The sequence below is a fragment of the Megalops cyprinoides genome, chromosome 2, assembly GCF_013368585.1.
Source record: "Megalops cyprinoides isolate fMegCyp1 chromosome 2, fMegCyp1.pri, whole genome shotgun sequence".
NCBI classification, from domain to species: Eukaryota; Metazoa; Chordata; class Actinopteri; order Elopiformes; family Megalopidae; genus Megalops; species Megalops cyprinoides.
In genome coordinates this window covers 45,574,729-45,602,184 of record NC_050584.1, presented here as the reverse complement: position 1 = coordinate 45,602,184, position 27,456 = coordinate 45,574,729, and the positions used below count along the sequence as shown (strand labels likewise).

The window sequence follows — 27,456 nt, the reverse complement described above, 5'->3', positions numbered from 1 at the left end:
ATCTTTTTAACATTCCAGTAACTTCTCATGTGAATATTATTCAGTTTAATAATTGACATGCCTGGGTCATGATCACATGAAATTTTCAAGTAGGATGACAACCTAGCATGCATTCACATCCTAATTGGGGAACTGTGCGTGTGCGTGGGTGTGCGTACTTGCGCTTTTGTGGGGCCTCTACACTATGGAGGAACAGTTGAACCTTGTACACCTTCCTTGGGAATCTGCCTAAACAGCAGAGAACTTAAAAGAATTCATTCATTTTTCTCTTCCTCATTGTGCAGTTCAGCTAATTGAATGAGTGTGATGTGACCACATGACTGCAGCCAGTTCCAGTTTGAAAATGAGGCAAAGCAGGCTGTGTATCTGCATGCAGTGTTAAGGTCAAAGAGCATCCACTTACTACAGTTGTACATATTTTGCCTTGTAGGGGTTATTAGTGAATAGACAACCTTTGCCGCATTTCAGCACAGTAGTGTATACATGGGCACGGTCATTGCAATTTTCAAGGTTAGTTTCTCTTCAGCAACCCTTGCACCCTCTGCCATTATTGACCTTCAGAAAAATTCTACAACTTACTGACTGTTACCTGCTCTAAATAGCCAACTGCAAACAGCTTAGCATTTACTCTAATGATATTGAACATATTTGTGAACTAATCAGCACAACTTAAGTGTACTTCAGCTGTGCAGTCAGTAATGTCAGATTTCAGATGACAGTGTTGTAATTGAAGCTTGATGTACCATTGGGGCTGTCAGCGGTTTTACTCTTCTGTAGGCTCAGACCTTTATTCTGCAGGACTCTCAAACACAGCAAATGACTGGTCAAAGAAGGATAAGGTTTTTATATTTCAAGCACAGCCGGTCAGATCCTTTTCTGTGCAGTTGACAGATGATGGATGAAATGTTACCATGAGCCTCAAATGGCTTGGCATTCATCGCATTTAAAGTATCTCCTTCTGTGATCGTCATATAGATTGCGGTGGTGCCCTGTCGGATAAATTATGACTGGATAACATTGGTAAATTGTTTTCTTTATCAGATGTGGCGTATATTGTAATAAAAAGATAGGCTGTCCTTATGTGTGTGTATGCATATGTGGGACGGCAGTGTAGCATAGTGGTAAAGAGCAGGCCTTGTAACCAAAACGTTGCTGGTTCAATTCCTTGCTGGGTCGCTGCTGTTTCCTTGAGCAAGGTGGCAAGGTACATAACCCAGGACTGCCTCAGTAAATATCCTGCTGTATAAATGGGTAAAAACCTATGTAAGTTGCTCTGGATAAGAGCGTCTGCTAAATGACTGTAATGTAATGTAATGCACGATCAATAGCCCATGTGTGTCTATCGCATGCAGGGCGTCTGCTGCCGCAGTGGACCGAGCACAGTGCTTTGGGGGGAGAGTGTTCCAGGCTATCATGGATGACAGCTCCTCTCTGGGCAAAGTGAGCGGCTCCACAGAATCTGTGTCAACCGTCACCAGCGAGGAGTTTGTGCTGGTGCAGCCTTCAGCCGGGGGGTCCCCCTCCTCGTCCGAGGGCAAGCCCAGACTCAAGGTGCTCGCTCTCTCTCTTGCATACACACTTAGTATCTCAGTCACATCCGCATGCTAACCCAGCCTCACACAAATGCAGAAAAAGAGGACATTTGGTTTGAAGAATTTTCCCATTGAAATTGGCTGTGTCGCGTTTATGAATTATTTTCTCAGATGTCCTGGAATGGGAGTGAGCAGCTGGAGAGAGCAATGGAAGAGGTGCTGGAGGATGCAGGGGGAACGGAAGAGAGGAGAGGAGGAGCGGGAGAGGAAAATGAAAGAGAAGGCTCCCCTGGCCCAGAGGCGCTCGCGGCTCCTGAAGCACCAAAGCCTCCCCCTAGCCTAGCTCTGGACACCTCCCCTGCAGGTAAACTTATCACTGAGAGGGACTCAGACTCCAGGCTAAGCCATCTGAAATGGAGCAAAGCCTGTCAAGACCAGCGGCTACAGCCCAGTGCTGGTCTCTAGTTTATACACAGTGTGATTTCCTTAAATCCTAAGTGAGTACTGCGAGTGTAGTCATCACTTTATACAAGGTGGCCACTGCAGGACTGAGATATCAAATCAGTTTTCAGACAACATAATTTGTTTCCAGACCCAGTTATTATAATAGTATTTTTAGTACTCGTATAATCAAGGTTGTTTTGTGTTACCTTGCTGAGAGGTTTTTGAGTATAGTGCATACCCATGAGTCCCTAAAGATGGACTCATACTCTTGCCACAGCTCAGTCAGCTTCTCCTCTTCTACTCCTGTCCAAAGTGTAGTTTTGCTTGCCCTTGTTTTTCTTCCTGGGCTCTCCTGTTGCTTGTTTTTTGTACTCTTACATGAAATGGCTTGTCAAAAATGGCTTCTGGACTCTGGCACTTGTTGTTTGTCATGGGCTTCCTGTGAGCTTATTTTGTGAAACCTGATGCACGTTTTGCCAGAAAGGGAATCGCAATTTTAGAAAAATTGATTGAAACAATTATAATAGCTTGTGAGCACCTGACACCCTGTAAGATCTTCATCATTTAATGAAGTACAATTTCAGCTGGAATGCTCCACATTTGAAAAGTAAAGGCAGGAAACCTGAAAGGGTTGGGCCTAAGATTGCATTTCAGATTGCAAGCCAAAGGGCTTCCATGCTGTTCTACTATTACTCGATAGATCACACACCAGTGTTATGCCAGGTTCAGACTACACGATTTCAGCCCGATTTTGACACGGTTTTGTCTTAGCCGGTAAATTTCCAGCGTCGGGCCCGATTGTGAACATCGGGAACGATTCCAAACGATGAACAGGTCTTGTAATGTGACATAATCAACGAACAGAGATGTGGCATCTGGGATGTCCCATGACACCCTGACAAAAAGTCTAGCATGTGAGAATTTTTTGAGAATCTCCCAAGACGTGTTCCGAAGTTGACCAATAGGATGACAGAGTGCTCTCTGCAAACATGGAAATTAGGAATAGTAACAGTATATTATTGTTAAATGTCGGTAATATTATTTTAATTGTGGTTACACATTAAGTGTTAACTATCAGTTGCATGGAGTTACAGTAATAACAGTAATCAGTATTATTATTATCATATTTGTTAAACTTACAACTACATTTACACTAGTTGTAGAAATCATGTACTAGAGACAACGAGGCACATTCTGTATCTGCGATATAGGAGCTGATAGCGAATTCTCCGGTGTAACATTAATGCGTGAACTCGGCAGCAACATGTAGCCATGATTGACACTTTCTTGACTCGCCTCCCCGACGACACGCAAGGACGTGAACGATGGTTGGTGGGGGTCAAACTTGTACTGTTGCCAGTCTCCCGATCGAGACGAGGTATGATTTTATGGCGGCATGAATGCCTAGTCTGACATGGTGACCGTCGTGAAAGACAAAAAAATCATGTAGTCTGAACCCGGCATTAGTTATCATTTGGCCAAAAGTATTGCTGTGCCATACGTATAAGCACTGGATATTTGGTGAACAAGTAAACAGAATGGTGTGAAGCAAGCCCTTGTAGCAAAAAATATAAAAGAAAGAAAAATAGAAAAATATACAAGAAAATTGATCGAACATGGTGGGTGCTCATCCACAAAAAAATATTCTTAGTGTTTTTGCTATGTTTCATATCAGATGAGGAAGCAAACCCAAACCAAATAGGTGTTTACCCGAGTTCATAAAGGTGTCATTGAGTGCATTTATAAATTTACAACTGTTCCCTTACTGGGGTAATTCCATTTCAGTGACAGTAGAGTTCTTTATTAGGTGCAGCTCCCTTAATGGGATTTCTTTACAGTGATTCAGTTTTGGAAAGCTGTAAAAAAAAAAAAAAAAACAGGTCTCAACTTTCACAGTATAAGTTTAAGCAGTGAGAGTCTGCGAGAGTTGGAGTATAAGCAGATGTGGCCTTGACCCACACTTCCTCTCCGCACTTGTGACTTCCTCACTAGCGGTTTTACACAATAAAGCCAACAAGACAAATATTATTCTCATGGGACTTTTTTTTCTGAGGTCGCCAAGGTATTTTTTAAAAAGAAGAAACAGAGTCTGCAGTCTTCTAACGCTCCCAAGTGGTTCTGTTTGCATGTAGAGGTAACATGGACTATCAACCTTAATGAGGTACACTGTGGAACAAAGCATGTTAAGACTCCTCAGAGGGGTGGGGACACAGATCCCTTTCTACTTATATGGGAAGAATTTTTTGCTACATATTGTACTTTGTCACACAAGGGCTTAAATGAAGAAGTTGATATCAAGCCAGTTTTTAAGTGTTTCCATCATCAATGTCCTTTTTGGCTGTATACACCAACTAAAACCTATACCTGCAGATAGTCTGTGTTAATGGAAGCATTCAAGTAGTGTGAGGGCTCTTTTTCAGTTATGATGTAGTCCTGCACCTGCTACCAATTCTGGGGATGTGAGTGTGACTTTTTGCTGTATTCAAAGGTATTTTACCTGACATAAGTTAACCTCCCTTACCTGGATTGATTATTTACCTGTATGGGCGTTCCTCGGGCTAAGTTTCAACATGCTTGTTGACATGACACAGTACTGTATTATATTTTGAGTTAAGTTGTGTTGTTTTTTCAGTCATCCAGTCTCTTCTAATGCAACTGCTCCATAGTCATGATGGCATTGTGAAATTACTTTATGGGAGGCACAGACACCTGTTCACTTCTGCATTGTCTGCATTGCAGATCCCCTAAATAATCAAATGAAACTTCTTCTGCGATGCAAAGCTGCAGGTTGGACTCTTTAGATGAAAACAAGTTCTGTTAAAACACTACACACACAAATCGAGAAGTAAAAGTACACTTGATGGCTCTTGTGATCTGACAGATGAAATTCATTTTTAAAATTTAATTTAATGTGACAAAATGTCATTGTTTTAGGTGAAACATTGAGTTAGGAGTAATTGTAGTCAGATGCAGAGTTGTTATAATAAAATCCTGACTTTATTATTTACCTTATCAGCTTGAAATTAAGGGAACACCATGTTATCAGAAATAAAAACAGAAAACAAAGAGGCCTAATTAATTTTCAGTCATGCAAGTAGAGGTTGAGAAACAAAAACACATTGTGTACTGTGATCTGAAAGAATTTGCACTGTTCATTTCAAGAAATAGAAACTTTCCAAGTAATCAGCTTGAAAACAGATGTTAAATTGTGAATCATCGCAAAGTGTGGAAAAATAAATCATAACCCAGGGGGTTTCCCAAGGTGTGCTGAAAAAGTAGTGAAATGGCTAGTAAAATTCCCTGGGTTTATTACTCAATAACAGTACAGTCAGGCTATACTACACTTACAGAGCTGGGGAAAAGTCAGTAAATACCTTGGGGACTTCAGAAAAAGTTGTCCTGTGTCATTTCAGTTGTTTTAGCCTTTGCTTCAGATCCGGGCCATATATTGTGAAAAAAGGTACATTTTGTTTGTGCTGGCTCAGATTTTTTTTTTAAATGGCAACTTGTGCTTATAAGGCTACTGCTGAAGCAAAATTTCACTTTTGTGTCTTAAGTAATGATAATATCTCAAAATCCACTGTTATTATTAGTTGATGTTTGCATCCTGCCAATTGTTTTGCTGCCCAAATTAAATTGAAGGCTTCCTTGATGACGTATATTGCAAACGCAGTCTTGGCTTCATGCTAAAACCATTCACTCCCTGCAGTAAGTTAGTCGCCTTTGTGAGAATTTATTGCATTTTAATTAAAAATATTATTTGCATCTTCCGTCGTTCACAATTAAATAAAAAAATCACCTGTCACACTGTGTATTGTGTAGGTACATGCCCATGTAAACAAAAACGAATACTAGAACATATTTTACATGATGAAGCCATAGAGTTATCATCTAACAACATTGCTCTGTGTCCCTCGCCTGTGCATGGAAATTTCTCCACCTGATGTACGTAATGTGCGTAATTACCCGAAAGTCTTTCCTCCACACAGACGCGTCAGCGTGCCCATCAGGTGGCTCCACCGTCCCGGAAGAGGACAGCGTTCAGTTCAACAAGCTGTCGTACCTGGGCTGCACCTGGGTGAAGGCCCCCCGCAGTGAGGCTGAGGCGCAGAGGGCCATGTCCACCCTGCGGGCGGAGAGCGCCGTGCCCATTCCCGTCACTCTCTATGTGCCCAACGTGCCAGAGGGCTCCGTCAGGTCAGTCGCAGGGGCACAGACCCGCATGCTGCTGGCATTACCTTCGCAGTTGATGTGTTCTGTATTTACATTTACATTAAATTATTGCCGTTTAGCAGATGCCCTTATCCAGAGCAACTTGCATAGGTTACAGTTTTTACATGTTGTCCATCTATACAGCTGGATATTTACTGAGGCAGTTCTGGGTAAATTACCTTGCCCAAGGGTACAACAGCAGTAGGCCAGCAGGGGATCGAACCGGCAGCCTTTCGGTTACGAGCCCAGCTCCTTACCGCTATACTACACTGCCATGTAATTTAGACATTAATGTGCACAATACTGCTGGATATGTATGCATGTTCTTGGAGTCCATCACTACTGTTGTTTGAGGAATCGTCGCAAGGGAAGTTCCTCCATATCCCCTCTGAACAGTATAGCCATAACCCCCTTCCCTCTCTGCCCTGTCCTTTGGTTTAGGATCGTGGACCAGGCGTCTGGGACGGAGATCGCGTCGTTCCCCATCTACAAGGTCCTGTTCTGTGCGCGGGGCCGCGAGGGCTCTGTGGAGAGCGACTGCTTCTCCTTCACCGAGAGCTACCGTAGCAGCGAGGACTTCCAGATCCACGTCTTCTCCTGCCACATAAAGGAAGCTGTGAGTCTCACCACCAGCTTGTGCTTCATCAGCATTAAATGTACTCTGTTGGAGGAGGTCTATTGGCGTCATTATCTGTTGTGGTAGTGGTGCTGGTGGTGTGGTGGTTAGGGTAGTAGGGCTGGTAACCAGAAGATTGGAAGTATAAATCTGGGGAGGGGAATCTTGAGGAAAGTACTGGACTCCAGTTGCTCCAGTAGATATCATTAAATGATAGTCATAATACTGGCCTTTGGAGTGTTGGTAGCCTGGTCTGACGCTGTTACCTGGTCTGACGCTGTTTGTCATTTAACTGGAATGGATACACTTATGTTCTGTTGTGCTTGAAGTTGCTCTGGATAAGAGTGCCTGGTAAAGGAATGTAATGTGATAATAGATACAGTTAATGGCAACATTTTTAGTGCTATTCAGCGATTAGTATTGTTTGGATTTGGTAATACCATCCATAGAGGTAGATGTACTCCAAGTTTCTCCACCAACATCATGAGCTTTTGCCCTCTCTCTCTCAGGTCAGCCGAATCTTATACAGTTTCTCAACTGCATTCCGGCGCTCCTCCAAACCGGCGCCTGATGTCCGAGACCCCGCGACACCCCTCTCTCCTGACGGTGATGTCTACACCTTCACCGTCTCATTGGAGGTGCGAGAGGATGACGGCAAAGGCAACTACAGGTCAGGACCGGGCTGTACATTGCCTTATAGTGCCCAGAGACCTTGTAACCACTGTGTACTGCCATGTGGGTCTCTTCATAGCAATCAGTGACAATCAAACTCTTATTACTGGCCCAGCAAGGTTAACCCCCATGGGCACACTTGACTGTTATTATTGTGATAACCAAAGTAATTTGTTTTGCCTTATAAATATTTCATCGTAATTGTACCCATTTGCTTTGGTTAGCACTCTTAATTAGTACCTCACTAAAAAAAAAGGCATCTGGGGCAGCAGTGTACCATAATTGTAAGGCACAGGACTCCTAACCGAAAGGTTGCCAGTTCGATTCCCCACTGGGGCACTGCTGTTGTACCCTCAGGCAAGGTACTTAACCCAGAATTGCTTCAGTAAATATCCATTACATTTACATTTATTCATTTCGCAGACGCTTTTATCCAAAGCGACGTGTAAATGTAAAAAATTGTAACTTATGGCAGTCACTCTGGGTAACCGCGTCTGCTAAATTCCAGTAATGTAATGTAATCGGTATGTTGGAGATGCTTAAGAGGACATGTCAGTGTAAAGTCTGCTTTCCCTGCACCCTGCCTTGTAGCCCAGTTCCAAAGGACCGGGACAAGTTGTACTTCAAACTGCGCCAGGGAGTGCTGAAGAAGGTGGTGGTCACGGTCCAACAAATGAGCAACAAGGAGCTGGGGATCGAGAGGTGAGGAGCTGGGGCGTGCTTCTGTTCCAGAAAGCGGGTGACCTGATGAACGGGTACACGGCAGGAACAGCCGGGGGAGATGGGAGGCTGGGTCACATGGAATCAAGGCCACAGCCACAGTGCACTTATTGGCATCTGTAAGGCTGTTTTCAAATTAAGATCAAATTCAGTGCCGTCCACAAACGAATCCTTAAATGGCCAATTAGAGGAAAGATACTATATACCAGAGGAGGCCATCTGAATAACAGTTTTGTGTAACCAAAACTGTATCAATAAACAGTGGCAAGACAAGAAACTAGAAAAACCTGATTCCTCTTCAGACCTTGTGACCATGTCATTGTTATTCCAAACCAGCGTGCCAGGTGCCTGTGTATGTAATGTTCCAGAGAAAACACTAGTTCTGGAGAACTAGGTCAGCTCTTGATTGTCTTTTTATCATTGTGTGATCTGGAAGCATCAAACATTGCTATGCTAATGGCTCAGCCTTTCTTTAAAGGTCACGAAAGAGTTTATTTGAGCAGCGTTCTGTGAACTGGTTGCAATGTACAATAAACTCTCCTTTCATAAGTTATTGATGTGAATTTGTTTTCTCTCACTTAAATGTATTTAGTATGATATACTGTATTATTCTATACAGTTCTACAGAGTGAAGTATCTAGTAGGATGTTAGTTGTCATTAACTTTATAATAAACAATACAGTTCTCGCAGTATCCACAAGATGGTGCACAAGCTTTGGCAGAGAGAAGCGACAGACCCTCTCTTACTGAGCAATGTCAGGCAGCTGTAATGTCGCTGTTGCCAGGTGGACACATATTAGAAGATTAACTCCTTGAAAACTAGCACACTGTAGCCCAGAATGAGAGGAGGATTTGTGAGACCGCCACCTTTGTTGTCACGTATAGGCATGCAACAAGCTGAAAAACATGAATAAGAGGATATATCATATGCTTTACTTCTAGATGAACATTGATTTAATCGATTAAGTTAGGAAATTGATGATAACAATTGGATGAGAACTTCAGTTGAGTACTGGAAGACACAAACACAGTGTGTACTGTGCAAACACAAACATTTGTTTTTATTTGTGTGGTACCCTATTGTCATGTTTTCTCTTTGTATCTGGGGTTCTAGGTGCTTTGGAATGTTGCTGAGCCCAGGTCAGAAGGTCCGGAACAGTGACATGCACCTTCTAGACATGGTGAGGGCCCATATTTCCTCTGGAGTGCAATTTTCATGGACACAAACGTTGCTAGCTGTGTAAACCTGCTACCTTATTTTGTTTCTGTGTGGACTCCTAGCTGTCTTTGGTTAGCTGGCAAGGTTAAATTGCCGGGTAAGCTATATGACAAATGGCTGTACCAGGCTGGTAAGGTAGCTGGTTAGGTACATTAGATACCATGTGAGAAATTAAGAATTTTAATGTCAAGAAATGGGGCCAGGGCTGGAATTTGTTATTCTGTCGTTCATGTACTTTTTTGAACTCTTTTTGAAAATCCGGCCCAATTTCAGCCAACACATTTGTAGGTTCCTTGAAGAAACATTATGTCCCTGAGCAAAACATGTTGACTTGTTATTTCCCACAGTAGTTTTAACCTGCCCTATAATGTATTCCAGAAGCTTACATTGCACAGCATTGTTTTCAGTCATCATGAATATCTCTAGTTCCAAGAGACCGCAAAAAGATTTTTGTTAATGGTCTGTAAATAATCTCTCCTAGTTCTTTAAGTACCCTTGGGTATAAAACATCAAGGCCTGCTGCCTTATTGGTCTTTTTTCAATACTTCACAGGCCCTTATGTCAATATTGTCTAATGTTTCCTGAGTATCAGCCCTAACTGTAGGCAAACATGTAGCCTCATCCCTAGTGAAGCTCTCAACAAAGTAACATCAGTTTATCTGCAATATCTTATCACTAGTAAAACAAAACATCTTTGTTGTCCAAAGTCTATTTCTGGGTTGTTCAATCACAAGTACACATCATGGTAAAAACAGTGTTATTTACCAACATAGATAATGCCCTCCCCTCCCTTTAGGGTTTTTTTTTTTTTTTTTTTGCAAACCCCCTCCCCCATCTCAATCCCACCCCTCCACCCCACGTAACAGTAGTTTGGCAGAAACAGAGTGGGTTAATCAAATGAAACAGCAACAATTTTTCAGTGAGTTGGTTAAAGGAAGCAAAGTTTCCATTAATACACAGATCTGTAATAGTGCTGATCCCAGTATTACTCTGGGAATTAAAAGCTCCATCAAACAGAGAGGGGGGAATCAAGTGGTTTCTATTTACAGGGAGCTGAAAGGGGCTTCAGATTAAAGGCCTGTCTAAACAGCTTCCAAATTTTTCAAGTTTTGCAAACAACTGGATTAGCTGTGAATTTGGAGATAGACTCAGGGAAGGGTAGTGTGGAATAGAGAAAAGCTTGTGGAGAAGCAGTGGGACAGGAGGAGGTTTATGAGGCAATCCAAGAGGGGGATCAGTTCTCTTGAAGAACCTCTTCCTGCGTCTAACCTCCTCCTTGACTTTATACAATACTGAATTTAGCGTTTAGGATTACTTTTTGCATCTATATTTTTCCTCTCAAAAAATCTTTTGCCTGCTCACCTTGTCACTTTCTTTCATTTATCCTACTTATTTTTCCTTACTCTATATGACTTACTAATGAAGTCATATTGAAAGTTGAGAGTAATTTCTTTGAATTTACATGAATGCTCATTTACGGTTATGTGGTGCTTAATCAGTGCTGCTTAAAGCATCTTAAATTAAGTGTGTCTTATTCAAATTCATCATATTTCAATCGCCTTGCCTAAAATTGAAAACCCTAGATTTGGGTGACGTGGCTTTGACTTTCCAGTGTGCCTCTGTGACTTGATTCCAGTGGGACCTACTGTACATCAGTCCTGCTGATTCTGTCAGGATTATTAAAAAAGGGTCTCAGTGTGATTTTGCTCAAGTAGGGGGAGATAACATACTGTGTTTAGAAAACAGTCCTTTAAAACATCCAAAAACTTTGCTAGGATTTTTTTTTTTTTTTTGGGGGGGGGGGGGGGGGGTCAGTCCCTGCATTTTCTTGAACATCCAGGTTTTCTTTTATAAGCAGGGCTACCCCAGGGCTGCTCTTGTGCTAGTTATATCTTTTCTGAACAGTTTAAACCCAGCAATGCTGTACTTCTTTTCATCCCCCCATTACTCACCCAAGTCTCTGTAATACCAGTCATGTCATTCTAGCACCCATTTACCACAACAACTTCTAACTTCAAACATGTTTTTTGTACTTCTAACATTCAAAGGAATCTCACCGTTTTCTTATAGAATATGGCCTCTCAGGTGTCCCGAGATACATTAGTCCCCCCTGCTCTAAGAATCACAGCCCTGATCCTTCTCTCAGGGGCTGGAAATGGTTGGAAACCACAATTTCTGTTTTGGTTGCCCCTTTTCGGCCTTTAGTTGCGACCTACTCATCCTTGCTGCTGTAAAATGCCCCCTCCCCCTCTGCGGCTTGCACACAATTTCCCTAAAAGGTGTACTAACCTGTTCCTGGAACTCTAACAATTAGGTTTTCCAGCGAAGGCCAGCAGCTTGGAGCTTGGGGTCAAGAACCTTGTTCTGAAGGTGCTCAGTCAGCCGGCAGCAATCACAGATGAATTCATCCTGGATGCCTCCATCCAGAAACACATTCACCAGACTCACATACTGCACTGGCCACATTTTCAACCCCGTAACTAAATAGGTAAATTTCCCTGAAGCTGTTTAGTGCACTGTCTAGACGGAGATACCAAGTCTACAGTTCAAACTAGAATGAGTGGCACAAAACAACCAGTGACAAAAACAGAAAGAGTGAGAAATCCTTTTGATTTGCTACCCAGCTAGCTAGCTGGCTGGATGCATATCACTGATTCCAGTAATACTAGTGAGGAGACAAGCTACGGGGCCCGGGATACAGTGAGTACATCATACAGAGCTACCATAGCTTGTGTACAGTGCAAAGCAGATTGGTCATTGCCCCGATAGATAGCTTGCTATTCCTGGTGATTACAGAGAATCCATGCTGAGAATGAGAACGTGTAACGCTAATATGTATGTTTAAATTAGCGAGTGTAGAAGTTTACATTGCAGTGTAGTATTTGTTATTGTAACCCAGTTTTGTGTTGTGTTTTGTGTGTGGGCATGCAGGAGTCAATGGGGAAGAGCGCAGATGGAAAGGCCTATGTGATCACAGGCACCTGGTGCCCCAACACGCCTGCTTTCCAGGTGCTGAATGAAGACACGCCAAAAGGTGAGCTCATCAGTTGACCTGGGAACAATTTATGGCAACAATACTAAAACACTTCCTAATTCTGTGTTACTCTTCCTATGGCAGAGATCCACATTAACTGGTATCTCAGTTACCCAGGGTAACCATATATTTGCATGGGATTACCTGACTGTTAAGAATTAGTGTTGTCTTCAGTTGTTGTTCTTCCCACTCACAATAACTCACCCTGCATAATTTTGTCATTTTAATGTGGTTAAAATAGCTTGCCCGAGTTCAATGAAAAAGATCTCTTAAAAGTGTGAAAGTGTTATCTGGAAAACATTTACAATACTGCCTATGCCAAATGCTGTTACTGATTATGGCAGTTGATTTCAGTTTGTTTTGAGCAGTCATTGCACTACTGAAATAGAGGTCAAATCACCTTTCACTGCTGGTGATTTTTTCTATGGGTTTGGCCTATATTAGCAAATAGACTGATCTGTGATACCTTTACACAATGGGTGTACCCATACTGAAGCTGCTGCTACAGCATCACATGATTTATCCTAAGTAGTCAGTGCTGGGGTTTTCTGCGTGCCACATTTTCAGGCTCGTTGCCTGTATAAGGAAACACCTGCTGCAAGCAGCCAGCCAGATCTTTCCACCAGTTGTTCACTTAATACATTCTGTTGAATGTATATCTCACATCCAACAATACAAAAAAAAACATTCTCATGCCTAGCTGTAAACATTTGCCAACCAGTCCTTACCATAATTTCAGAAAGGGTTCATTTGCTGCCATTTATGAGCTTGGGTCATATTTCAATGGGTTTGATAGAACGTGAGGTGAAATGAACTTATGTTCTCAAACTTAAAAAAAAAAAAAAATGTATTAAAGATTAAATGCGGTTTGATTTTTGCTAACTACTTCTCTTACTCAAGTCTGAAAGGATTGTCACTTCAGTGCCCTCCATTGCTTTTAGAGCTCACCTGCAGTATCTTCAACTTCTATTTATAATTCCATGATGAGACTGTTTGGTCTGTGGACCTCCAAAAAGGTGCAGAGGATTTCTCTGTGAGAAAATGGTTGAATGAATTGTTTGATTGTGTATGAGTTTACTAACAGTGGCCATCTTTAAATCACATAAACATGCATTTAAGCACAACAACAGACACTAGTGTAAAAAGGCTTCACTGAAAGTATTTAGAAGGATGTGTCAAGCATTTATGAAGCCATTCTGGAATGGCTGTTGAGTCTGAAAACTGAAAACTTTCCCTTGGTTCGTCTGGAGATACTTTTTACAGAATTTTTTTTAAAATCAGTTTTCAGTGTTAGATAAATGTTAGATCACTGTAAGATAAATATTAGATCACTGTAAGGTGCACTACACATTTTTAATATTATCTGGGAAAATCAGTATTCAGGTATGTTGTGCTTTTTGCCATTTTTCACATCATTTGTTATTAGTTGTTATTTATGTGGTATATATTCATACAACGAATTTACAAGGTCATGAGGCAGGATACATTAAATGCATCCCAGAAGAACCTCAAGAAAATGGGTGACTTGAGTATCAGAGTGAAAAAAGAGGATTTTTAATTAAAAAAAACATCTATCAAACCAAGAATCAAGGGTGAGTTCTGTTTTTTTTTAATTTTTAAAATAAAAGAATATACATTATACTTTCTGGGAAATCTAGAGTTGCAAGTGGATTTTCTAAAGCCACATTGAAAAAAGTAAATGTAAATCCTTTTTATTAGCAATCATTTGCTCAGTCAGTCACATTATTTGTGGAGCATCCCTCCCACTGACATTTCCACTGAGTCAGTTGCTGAAAATACATGAAAATAACAACATTTAAGCAGCTACCAAAATTCTGAGCATAATAAAAAGGCAAAAAGGGCAACAAGATGATAAGAGAAGCAAATTGATACAATGAGAGCAAAGGGAGAACAACATGAGAACATAACCAAACACAGTTTGAAAAATATATTCATATGTTTATATCAAACCAAAAATTATATATAATATATTTGCTTTGATTTGCTCAGTTGGACCCTATTTAAAGCAGTATAATGCAGAACCCTCTTTGAGGACAGATGCCCGCATGTCCATAGTGAGTTTCCTGACTGACCACTGACAGCACAACTGTGACCCTGATCTCTGCAGACCGTTCCCATGAAACCCCAGATGGATGGTGGTTAGTTCAACTGGAAGCACAGATTTTGTGCTTCCTTAGCTCCATGGCAACGGTTCACTGAGTGAAATATGGTGAAATTATAAAAGGAGGCTAAATTGTCATGGGCAGTGTGCAACAACATAAAATTATGACAGCATAGGATTGTTCTGCTTAGTGATTGGCAAGAACCAAATTGCCAGATAACTAGAGCCATTCCTTGGACCCTATGATTCGAATCAACGAGAATCTGCCCACAGCAGTGACTGGACCAGCCAGCAGCTGGCTCATCCAAATGACACAAATCCCTAACAAAATTGTGATGTCCCAGTAACCTTTAACCAGTTCCCTTAGAACTGTATCTTGTACTACTTAACCCGGATGTAACTTATGTGTGTGGTGTGTAAAATGGCTCCTCTTTAACCCTCTCTTGCCCTGTCCTCTGTGGCTGCCGTGATGTTGAAGGTGCATGGTTCTTTGATAACTGGAGCTTGAAGTTCCGTTTTTCCAAAACATCTTTCTGAATCAGGATTTTATGCTTGAGTTTAACATCGTAATTGGAATCTATTTTTAGGCATCTTCTTATAAGGCTTTAAGGTTGTCCTTTTCTTTTTTCTAATTAATTAAAATCATAAAACCTTCTTGGTGTGAAATGGGTTTATTTTCCTCCTTGTAAGAGCATGATAATTATTCACTACTCCATGTTTATTGGATTCAGTTCTGTCATGATTACTTCACCCTGAAGAAGAAAATAACAGGCTCAAAAAAGACGAGACTCCCCCCCGCGCTGCGTACTGGACTGGAGAACATGCACGCAGTAGGACTGATCCCAAAAGATAATAACCGCATATTATAAACCTGGCACCGAATTCTGCTGCATTACTTCTCAGGGAGCTGTTCCACCACAGATTGAGCCCACGCTTTGCAGTAAAACAGGGCTTACAATTTGTGTTAGCAGGATGGGTCAGGATGAGTATCTGTTTGGCATGGATACTTGTGCGGTAATCACCCATAGCGCTCGTGCTGAGATAGGCGCGTGCCTGTTAGGTGAGCGCAGAACACCCCCGTCAAAGTACAGGAGAAAGGCAAGAGTTCCTTTACTTCAGAGTGGGTGTGTGGTCTACTGCTTGGAATGGTCTTTCACAGAAGAAACATCTTGAAGAAGGAACCTGCTATAAGCGCTAATAAATTGCAAAGCAGGAAATGACTGGTACTGCATGTGTCACATAATGTGACCGTATTGAAAATCCTCGTAAGCCCAGCCCACTCACACTTATTTAAACAGTAGCACACCATTCTGACATCCCTTATGACATCACAGATACTCAAGTACGTCCACACTGACCCGTCAATACACCTTGAGTTCATTTGTACGCAAGCGCAGCTGTGACCATGGTGTCTCCTGTTCACCTTAGATAAGCAGGTGTACATGACAGTGGCTGTGGACCTGGTGGTGACTGAGGTGGTGGAGCCGGTCCGCTTCCTGCTAGAGACACTTGTGCGGGTCTACCCGGCCAACGAGAGATTTTGGTACTTCAGCCGAAAGGCCTTCACTGAGACTTTCTACCTCAAACTCAAACAGGTACCGCCCCTGTCATGTCTGTATTTATGTTGCCACATCTCATGCCAAGCCTGTATACCAAACTACACTCAAACCACCACCACGACCTTTGAGTGGGCAGTATACAGTTGTCTGTTCTCATGAATGGATGAGTTTCCGTCATTATTTCTCGTGTAAACACAAGTGCCTGTGAGTGTCCTACTTTTAAAATGGAAAACAAAACTGAAATAAGAAGTAAAGCCCTTTTGAAAAGTGAAAATATGAACACGGACTCTCCTGCTGGAACCTGTGAAGCGGCAAATCAAGGCTTTGTATTATTTGAAGCTAATAAGAGGGCGATTCTCATTATCGTGCTGAAGTAATTAGGGCTGCTGCCTCAGTCACTGCCTGATTGCCTCTGTAGTTATCTCATCACGGAGAGGAAGAATGCCTGTGCTGTAGTTAAAAGCTAATTAAAAGATAATATTATGGTGTTAGCACAAGATCCAATCCAGTCTTATTATTTTATTATTATTTATTTGTTTAGGTCTCTCGTTAGGTAAGAGGAATTACTGTGTAATTATTGTCGCTCTAAATGTATTTACCCCTGTGGTACCATTTTTGGTCATGTTGAAACACTGTACATAGTACACTGTACAGCACATTTAGCAAAGCCAAATTATAGTGTAATAAATAGATGGAGATCAAACTTTTAGACAAATAACAGCCTTAGAAATGGCCTCTACGGTCAAACCTCCTCAATAATTCCTTGCTCTGATTGCAACTTGCTCCCCGTGAACCCCATTACCAGACGCAGTGCCCGAAAGCGGGTAGTTATAGCACAGTGTTTCCCGTCACTGCTCATTTTTAATTTCCTCCTGTATGCGTAATTATATTTTTGCTGTTACCCCAGGCAATGGCAAAGGCGACATTAACTCCAAACAGTGTGTGTGCGTGGGGGACTTTTGGAACCGTGCTGAAGATACTAAGACAGACGGTCCCCACCGCAGCCATCCACATGCCTCATTCACATTCTAGAACAGTGCAGGAATTAACAGTGAAATCTGTGGTCGTTTCTGTAGAATCATTCTGTTTCTCATATTGATGATTGTATCTTTTATTGACTCAGTGATTACTGTCCTACAATTTTAGCTTTAAAATGTTTCAGCTTACATAGAGAAATTTCTCTTTCTCGTTCTCTATTTCTTGCTCTGCTTTGTCTTTCTGTATAGTTACATGATAGGTTGTCTTTTATCCTCCTTTGTGTGTGTGTGTGTGTGTGTGTGTGTGGTGTGTGTGTGGTGTGTGTGTGGTGTGTGTGTGGTGTGTGTGTGTGGTGTGTGTGTGGTGTGTGTGTGTCTGTGTTTCTGTGTGTGTGCGCGCGCAGGGCAGTGAGAAGGATGGTCAAGGAGATGCAATGTTTGAAGTGGTGAGCCTGCAGAGACAGACAGAGAGGGCCAACGGAGCTCGTGGGCGTCTGCAGTCCCCTGCTGAGGATGAGGAGCCAGAAGAAGGTAAGGAGATGACACAGTGCCCCTCTACCCTGCGTAAGACTGCACAGTGCCCCTCTACCCTGCGTAAGACTGCACAGTGCCCCTCTACCCTGCGTAAGACTGCACAGTGCCCCTCTACCCTGCGTAAGACTGCACAGTGCCCCTCTACCCTGCGTAAGACTGCACAGTGCCCCTCTACCCTGCGTAAGACTGCACAGTGCCCCTCTACCCTGCGTAAGACTGCACAGTGCCCCTCTACCCTGCGTAAGACTGCACAGTGCCCCTCTACTCTGCGTAAGACTGCACAGTGCCCCTCTACCCTGCGTAAGACTGCACAGTGCCCCTCTACCCTGCGTAAGACTGCACAGTGCCCCTCTACCCTGCGTAAGACTACACAGTGCCCCTCTACCCTATGTAAGACTACACAGTGCCCCTCTACCCTGCGTAAGACTACACAGTGCCCCTCTACTCTGCGTAAGACTGCACAGTGCCCCTCTACCCTGCGTAAGACTGCACAGTGCCCCTCTACCCTGCGTAAGACTGCACAGTGCCCCTCTACCCTGCGTAAGACTGCACAGTGCCCCTCTACCCTATGTAAGACTACACAGTGCCCCTCTACCCTGCGTAAGACTGCACAGTGCCTCTGTGCTCTCTGTTAAGACCACACATTGCCTCTGTACTCTGTTAGACTACACAGTGCCCCTCTACCCTGTGTAAGACTGCACAGTGCCTCTGTGCTCTCCATTGCGCTGCACAGTGCCTCTGAGTTCTGCATTACACTGCACAGTCCCTCTGTATTCTGTGTTAAACTGCAGTCTCTGTGTACTCTGTTAACAGCACAGTTCCTCTGTATTCTGTGTTAAACTGCACAGTCTGTGTACTCTTAAGAGCACAGTCCCTCTGTATTCTGTTAACAGCACAGTCTCTGTGTACTCTGTTAACAGCACAGTCCCTCTGTATTCTGTGTTAAACTGCACAGTCTCTGTGTACTCTGTTAACAGCACAGTCTCTCTGTATTCTGTTAACAGCACAGTCTCTGTGTACTCTGTTAAGAGCACAGTCCCTCTGTATTCTGTGTTAAACTGCACAGTCTCTGTGTACTCTGTTAACAGCACAGTCCCTCTGTATTGTGTTAGAGACAGGGTATGGAGCCTCCACAGTCCCTCCCTAGTCTGCATTAGGCTACCTAGCCCATCTGTATTCTGTCAGTGTATTCGGGTATAGAGACTGCATAGTGCCTCTGTATTCTGCATGTTTTGCTGGGTTGTCTCTTGTGATGTGCTGCACTTTACTGTTAGGTGCCCTCCAGTGTTATACTGTCCTGTACTTGACATTTACTGTGCGTAACTGCTCCCCTGTGGTGCAACAGTTACGACAGTGAGTTTTTGGTGTAGTTAGATCTGATGACTGCAATACCAATATCAGTTGATTGAAGTATGCATTTTCCCTTAAATACAGAGGTGCACTTGGTGTTGTTCAATTTAAAAGAAGAATGACAATGTCTCTGAGCTTACTTAAATTGCCTTTGAGAGCCTGTGCTGAAAAAAAGAACAGATTGCCTTGGCCCAAATAGCTGCTTCAACACATTTTTATATTTTATTTGTTTATTTATTTTTAGAAATGGATTTTCTCCTGGTGGTAACACATCACACAAACGAGATCATCAGTCCAGATTCTGTCAGTGAACTTAATATGAACAACACGTTGGCTCATTTTGCATTTTTCCCAGCGTTTTGGCAGCCATGAATCAACTGTGAAATTTAATTTAGTTTCAGTTTGAGCATAGCTCTGGGTGAAAGATAGCAGCCATTTGCGGCGTATAAAAGTGTATTTGTTTTGGACAGCAGGCAGCGCAGGCTGGGGATGAGAAACCTGGAGGCTGTCGAGCAGTTATCTCAGCCGTTTGGCAGGAATGGATCCCAGTTTGGTTAAGTGGCATTGGCTCCCGCTGCTGAGGCAATGTCATGTGACCGCCCGGTACTGATTTCGCCGTCCTGGCAGATGCAGCCTTGTTTTGAACAGATTTCATATGCAACATATAGAATGAAAGGAGCTTTAGATACTGTTGTGGCTAATCTGAAAGGACTGGACATTTTGCTACTGCAGCTCAATTAGCATTCCTCTCAGAAAATCCACATATGATACATCATTGCTATGTGCTTCATTCATCATATTTAAATATTTCTAACTTAAATTGCACCTTCTAGTGTTGTAACATTTTACTACATTTGTTTTAAATGTGCTTGTTCTTACGCTTGAAAACATCAGAGAGGCAGAAATCTGTTTTTAGTGACCGAAACCTCTGTGTAATGTGTACCAGATTTCACACAGAATGCGCTACATCTGCGACTGGCCAATGAGGACTTCTGCCTAAGAATAGAAGAGAGGAATTTTTTGCTATGGTGAATAAAAATGTATTACTAATGTTCTGTGAACAGCTGCGAGTTCTAATGCACCAGCGCGTCTTAATAAGGGCTGCCCTGAGAGTTGGCTACATGCAGGGAGATCTGCTATACACCTCATTTAATATTCCCATTATGGCAGATTTTTTTTCCATAATAGATGGAAGGGAGGCATTGAAGAGGAGGAATGATTGCAGAGGCACTTGTTCCGTTTTTATTTTTCAGTGTTTAACCTGTACTTTGGCTTTATGCTTACAAAATCTTGTCTGCTCTCCCTTAGAATTATAGGAAGAAAAAAAATATCTGAAGCAAGGGAATGCAAATTCAGATGAACTGAGGGAAAGTAAATGTATTTTGTAAATTACCGTATATGACTGTGAGGTAGTGTGTAAGATACTTTTTTAAATTCATTGCTGATTATTTTCCCAGTGTTGCTTTGTCTAATGCAGTCGTATTCAAATATTTTTTTTTTTAGCCCAGCCGTCCCCTTAACTTTGCAATTACTGCACCCCCTGCCTCTCCGACCCCTCCCAGTATGTACAAACCATAACAATTTCAGCACTCTTAAATGTTAGCCCACTTAATAAGGAATAAAACATAATGATATGTTTAATGACCTTCTGATTAATAACATTACTTCTGGTGAATAACATCACTTTCCTATTTACCACTTTGAAAGTAAATCTGAAATCCAAATAGGCCTCTCACATGTTCTTGTCGTTGTTGGTTTGAACAGGATAGGGACAGGGGAGTCTTGCCCTGGTGTCAGGGCAGTATTTTTATTCTCTCTCAGCAACACTAGGTACTTAGTTAGCTACTTCTGTGCAGCTGTTCATCTGTCCACCTACTCATAGTGTACAGCTACTTTCTGCTGTAGCAGATATGCCACATACGTCTGCTTGTATTGTACTGGTAATGGACGCCTAAATGTGATCTTAAAAATGTAAAAGTAAGTAATGAGTTTGGGAGTTAAAAACGCACAAGGGCAGGCTACGCGTAGTAACAAATTTAGTGTTTTGAGAGTTATTTGATTTTTAATTCATTGTATACTTTGATGTTGGTTTTTCATGTATTATTACAAAGTCCTTCATAAAAGTCCTTGCAAACCACAATCCCCCTGAAATTCCCTCACATCCCCGGGGGGATGCCTCACAGTACCATTGGTCTAATCACATTGTAGGGGTTTGTTTGACATTGGCCCTCAAAGTCAGTAAGAAAGTTCAAGTGATGAGATGAAATGCTGATTGCGAAGTTACATGAAGGAATCCATGTTAAGAAAAATTGAATTTTCCTGTTGTTTCACCTAACTTTTAGTGCTCTTGTTTTGGTCATTTATGTTTGCTTTTTAATTCTTAAAACTTGTTCTTTCATATTTGAACATGAAAAATGGCATTAATGGTGTTCTGTTCAAGATATGACATTTTTCTATAGATTCCGTAGTCACATATTATGCAGTATGAAACAAGATGCTCATACAGGTGTTTATTTTTTAACAGTAAAACAGGGACAGTGTACAATGACAACAATTCATGATGTGACGTGATGCATTGGTAGTTTCAAATAGGGCTGCAAGTAATGACTATTTTGATAATCGAATAATCTGTCGATTATTGAAACGAATAATCAACTATTCAAATTATGAATCGCACAATTACTCAGTGGCTCTTATTTATCTATCAACTTTTAAATTTAGCTTGAGGTTGTTTTAGGCATATGCTAACTAACAATAAAGACAATAAAGGTGAGAACTTCATTCAAAAATACGTCTTTTAATGAATGGTTACTAGGATTAATTCAGTGAGGGCAGTTCCTTGCTGGGGAGTACAAGTCTGCTTCCTTTGAAGAAAGCCACCCATGGTAGTATTACGAGATCCAACAAACCCATAACTCGTTCAAATTAATTCGAATGCAACCCACATTGGGCAGGCAGGCATAGACACGAGTTGTAAAAATCTTTCACGATTTAGAAAGTATCAAATTCTCCGGTGTTCTCTAAACTTGTGCACTCGGCACTCAACGTTTAAGCAGAGAATTTCTAAGTAGCAGACGGGCTCTGGGTTAACATTGTAAAGTTAGGGCACGTTTGGAATGTGAACAGGATCGTTGTGAATAATAGGTTATTATTTGCTACACTGTATGTTCAACGTCATTAATAATTTATTGTTCAAGAGAAAATGTATTTCAAAATAGAAAACGAAGTAACATGGCTTTTAACATTTAACATTAACATTAGCTATGCTAACTAACTTAACGAGACGAGTCTTCATCATCCAGAGAGCCAACGTGCCACCTCTTCAGATTCTCGATGATAACTGATGTGCTCCCATGCCAGGCAAGGTCAGGTTTGCAAATGTTGCAGTTCAAAACCTTATTGGCAGAGTTAACCTTTTCGCGTGTACGGTCACACCGGTGTAATTAGCCGTTTAGTGCGTATGCTAAAACCGGTGCGATTAGAAAACTAATTTTAGCTTTGAGGAAACAGTGATTTAACATTAAAAATATATAGCAAATGCTAACTGAAAACTATGAGAAGCTTAATAACGCTATCGAAAATCTAATGAACCATGTAATGTAACATGCACTACATAGCATAATAAATAGGTTACGTGCAAAAGGGTTTTTTTTTTAGTGAATTTAGTAAATTTTATCTTGAGGATGTGACGTTGATGGTATTTCACCGACATTTTATCTAGAACACTCTAACTCTTTGTAGAGTGAAAAGGTCTCATTACAGTAAATGTGACTGCGTAGTTGTACAAAAAGATATATGAGGGAAAATAATTGCATGAATATACGTCTTTGCAGCAATAGTTTATAAGCCATTCCTAATGAGCAACCACTAACAGTACCACATTTTTAAAGTAATGATTAGTGAGTGTTTTTCATGGAATACTTGCTGGGGTTAGGGTAAGGGGGTCACATTTCAAGATAACCATGAGTTCAGTAAGGTCATTATGAACCATTTTTAAAGGACAAATAAGGGCTGCTGGCCTTTAAAATAAGGGCAAACAGGAGGTAGAACATTAGACTTTCATGAAACTCACATGCTGCATGAACATTAATTTAGAATATATGACACTGTAAATACTGGCGGCGGTGCTGGGTTTCCACAAGCACAGCACTGCACTCTCCCATGACAGGAAGGTTTCTCTGAGCTAGCAGTGGTGTGAGGAACACTGGAACATACAGTGAGGGGGATGACACACCATGTCTGTCAGTGCTTGCTTGTGTCCTACAGTACATTCACTCTGTCTAAACAGAGAAACCACCATAAACGAAAGTCGACTCTAGCATATATTGCAATTAATGATTAACGCTGTACAGATTGCAAAACGATGGCTCTCTGATGTAGGTGCCGGTCAATGCATTTTAAATGAGGTTCCATCTCGCTTCTCCTAATTTGAAATGTTATGGTAATGCCACACTCAGCATTGAGCCGTCCTGGCCCTGGACCTTGCTCTTCTGTCATACCCTGACTGTGATAATCCAGATAGAAAGCAAAGAGAGAGAGAGACAGAGAGACAGAGAGAGAGAAAGAGATCCTCCCACACCTGGCATTGAATTTGTGTTGTCACCTCTGAAGACAGAGCCTTTCTCCAAGGCCTCCCACCCCTGCTTTGAAAAGCTGCAGAACTGTCGCTGTAGAGGAGCTGTTGAAAACCGTTTCCAAAGGATCTGGCGTGTTCCAGAGCTCTGATAGAGCCTTTGAAAAGAATGTCTTTCAGACTTCTTGCTAGAGGTCAGCTTCACTGTTGTTTGGTTAGAATGCACTGCGGTGTTTAGGGGAGCGTACAGCTCCGTGCAGTGCTTATGTGTGCCCATTGTTTCATTTTTGCTAATCGGTGAGAAATACGACTTTCTTCTGTTAATAATAGATATGGTTTTTTCGAGTCTGCAGTTTTGTGAATAGGTCTGGGATTTGGTGGACCTGTCTGTGTGCGTTTTGTTCATTTTTACTTGCATATTACACATTCATCCATTCTCTAGCTCACACGCACACACACACACACACACACACACACACACACACACACACACACACACACACACACACACACACACAGAGCACAGATGCACTGAATGTTGTCTGCACATGCAGAATTAAGAAATGCCTATCTGCATTCCTTTCTGAGTCTGTGCCTCCCGCCCCTGTTTGCAGAAATATCAGTGCCTAGGGTATGAAGGTTGCACGTTTTATAATAATGACCTTCCTCGCTGTAGTGGCAGAGGTACATTCTTTATCACCTTGAGTCGCAGCACGGGACTCAGACGCAGTAATGTCACGCTACAGAGGCGCGTGCTGTCTCCGCGCGTGTCTCTCCCCCTGTTCCGGGGCTGCCCAGAGAGGAGAGCTGGACTTTGTGTGGCGGACCATGACGAAGGCTGCAGCAAGAGCCTTACAATCGATGCAGTGTCAGAACCATGCTTATTATGAATTTTTGAACTAGCAGAACTTACTGTCATTTTGAACCAGTTTTATTTGTCTGTTTATGCATGCCTTAAGTCTTCCTTGAAATGGCCAGGTGCTACGTTGCATAATATTACGCTACATACGTAACATAACCTATCAGATATACAATTTTGTGTGTTCATTTTACATCACTTACATTTAGCAGACGCTCTTATCCAGAGCAACTTAGATACATTACAGTTTTTTACACGTTACCCATATGTACAGCTGGATATTTAATGAAGCAACTCTGGGTTAGGTACCTTGCCCAAGGGTACAACAGCAGTGTCCCAAGGGGGAATCGAACCGGCAACCCTTCGGTTACAAGTTCCGCTCCTTACCACTATGCTAAACTGCTGCCCCATTTTGTGATGTTTGACATGCTCAGTCAGACCCCTAACCTTGTCCTGGCTCATGGCTTTCACTCTTTCCTTCAGACAGCGACAGTGAGATCTCAAGTGGCACGGGTGACGTTTCCAAGGACTGCCCCGAGAAGATCCTCGAGTCCTGGGGTGGAATCCTCAACAGATGGTGAGACACTCAGGACCCCATCGGACCGTCAGGGCTGTGGACAGGAGCTGGAGTTGTATTGCCACGGTTGCAGATAAAACACTAGCTGTTTATGCTGAATTCAAATTGGAGTGCCTTGCGAATAATGTCTGGGGACAGGGGTATGCGGGTTGCAATGCACAGGTGTGTGAAATTTCCTAGAAGTTAATCAGCAAAACTGTAGATACTTAGGAGGAACAGCTGAGAATTGCAGTTGTATGCAATGTCTGGCTGTTATCTTTATATTTAATAGTTTTGTATGAAAAAATGGAGGTTAATAAATACGTAAGCAAATTTCTGTAATGCACACCATGTGATTGTGGACCAGGGGTGAGCAAAGGCAAGCAAATGGAGACTCAGTTCATTTTGAAACCAGTTATTCAAATGAAACATGATGCCTACTGGATGCATCTGAAGTATCTTGCCCATTAAAGACAGCAGTGTCCATCACTTTAGAAATTACTGTTTCATAAAAATACAAAAATAATGAAAAAATGTCTTTCTGTGAGTGGCACTGCAAAATTGAGAAAGATCTCTGTGTTTTACTCACTGATGTTATGTATACAAATGACTAAGGCTGACCACAAATAGCACTGCCCAGCTCACAATGCTAAAGTACACTCTGAAGCAGTGGCTCTGCCACACCTCCAGTGGTATCCATTATCTTGAGTGCACAGCAACATAACCATTATCTCCCTTCTGTCAATTTTCATTAGCCGTGCACATGTCATACTCATTTGCACCAGATAAACAGTTGTTGTCCAACTCCTCCTGCTTAAAACCAGACATTCCTAGGTTATAGATATCAAATTATATCGCAAAATGACTAGGTGATAGATGTTAGCAGTAATACTCCTACAATGTCTTTTTATGCATCCTTTTAATAAAAGGAAAATCATAAATAGTGGAATTATTGACAATGATGCATTTGATGGCAAATACTAGAAAGGCTGGGAAGTCCTGTGATGTGTGTGATTATGCACTGCTAAGTAACAGTACCTGCATTTCCGGTAGATTGGAAGCATCATGGTAAATGTTGATGCACTTCCGCCATATCGCACGGAGTAGCGACTGTGTTTAGAACATGTCTCAGTGTAGCGCTAATGCTTGTTTCCTCGCATCAGGCACGGGAACCTGGCGGCGCGGCCCAAGGGCCTGTCCGCGCTTGTGAGGCCGGGGATCCCCGAGGCGCTGCGCGCCGAAGTCTGGCAGCTCCTGTCCGGCTGCCACAATGACCAGGCCCTGCTGGAGCGCTACCGCATCCTCATCACCAAGGTAGGGGGAAAAAGCACACCGATGACCTCTGAAATGGCAAGCCTGTATGAAGGCGTTAGAATGGAGATGCAGGACAAAAGGCACGTGGCCAAAACGCATGTTTGGGTTAGATGGATCTAGAACAGCTAACAGGCAGTCAACGCTGCTTTCTCGCTGCTTTTAAGGCCACATGCCTGAACGCACTCTGCATTTGGAGTCCAGATACTCTTCACTTCATGCTCCTCCACAAGTTGCTCTTGATAGCCCATTGTCTTAAGCACCTCACAAACACATGCAAAGCATCTGTCGTTCATAGGTCCTTGAAGGCAGCGGGACTCTTTAATGCAGTATATTACTTTCAAGGTCATTCCTTTAGTATTGTGCTGCTCTGCTGTTATTACATTACATTACATTCATTTAGCAGATGCTCTTATCCAGAGCACCTAATGTTGCACTAACCTTCATGTGTAGGATGGATCTTCTACTGGATTAGCTGTGCAGGCTTGCACCACTGTGTATTAAAGCATTTTCTGATTTTCTGAGTTTGAGCTAAAGGTAAACGACTTATCTGCTGGTTTGATCTGAAATTTTTGGTGTAACTCTGAACATGTGAAAGATTCAGACAGTCCATGCTTGCATGTATTTGAAGATGTCTGCCTTTCTAAAAGTGCGTGATGAGATGTTTGAAAGTCGTGCTTTCAAGTGCCAGTTTGTCAGTCTCTTTGGGGATGGATAGAGAGTTTGATTTTGAATGTGTGTTACCTTCGGAATCTCGAAGCAGTACACTGTGTCCCTCCTTTTGCATTGTACTTGGAGGGCGGGAGTTTCCCATGCAGAGTGTGGGCATTGTAAACACTTTCCCACAGTAAGGGCAGTGTGGTGACCTCTGCAGAAAAAAAGGCCCAGCTATGCTGTTCCCACAGGGGTCAGTGATAACAAGTCGGACCAGAGAGTGGTTGAGAATGGCAGTAAGTCTTAGATGGTGGCAGAGCGTGGTACTATGTGATATTCAGTGGCAAAAAGCAATGCTAATTGGAATAGGGTCACAGAGAGTGATAATGGGAGACAACTAATGACCGAATGTTTTAGTGAGCAACAGAGAGAAGTAATGAATGTTAGTGAGTGGCAGAATATAGCAGAGAATGCTAAGTGAAACAGAGGGCTAATTGGCATTAGAGTGGTAA

General features: G+C 42.2%; 1 protein-coding gene across 1 annotated transcript in view; it reads left to right on the top strand.

Moving 5' to 3' along the window:
* The window catches only part of rabgap1l (RAB GTPase activating protein 1-like), a 92,778-nt gene that overhangs the window by 3,416 nt on the left and 61,906 nt on the right, over nucleotides 1-27,456 (top strand). The window contains exons 2-13 of the mRNA XM_036522430.1: nucleotides 1,353-1,551; nucleotides 1,704-1,896; nucleotides 5,966-6,173; nucleotides 6,630-6,804; nucleotides 7,314-7,474; nucleotides 8,068-8,178; nucleotides 9,311-9,377; nucleotides 12,347-12,449; nucleotides 16,000-16,166; nucleotides 17,512-17,638; nucleotides 24,907-25,000; nucleotides 26,143-26,293. Of these exons, the coding sequence (XP_036378323.1) occupies nucleotides 1,414-1,551; nucleotides 1,704-1,896; nucleotides 5,966-6,173; nucleotides 6,630-6,804; nucleotides 7,314-7,474; nucleotides 8,068-8,178; nucleotides 9,311-9,377; nucleotides 12,347-12,449; nucleotides 16,000-16,166; nucleotides 17,512-17,638; nucleotides 24,907-25,000; nucleotides 26,143-26,293 (1,695 nt within the window). The 5' untranslated portion in view covers nucleotides 1,353-1,413. The remainder of the gene's footprint in view (nucleotides 1-1,352; nucleotides 1,552-1,703; nucleotides 1,897-5,965; nucleotides 6,174-6,629; nucleotides 6,805-7,313; nucleotides 7,475-8,067; nucleotides 8,179-9,310; nucleotides 9,378-12,346; nucleotides 12,450-15,999; nucleotides 16,167-17,511; nucleotides 17,639-24,906; nucleotides 25,001-26,142; nucleotides 26,294-27,456) is intronic.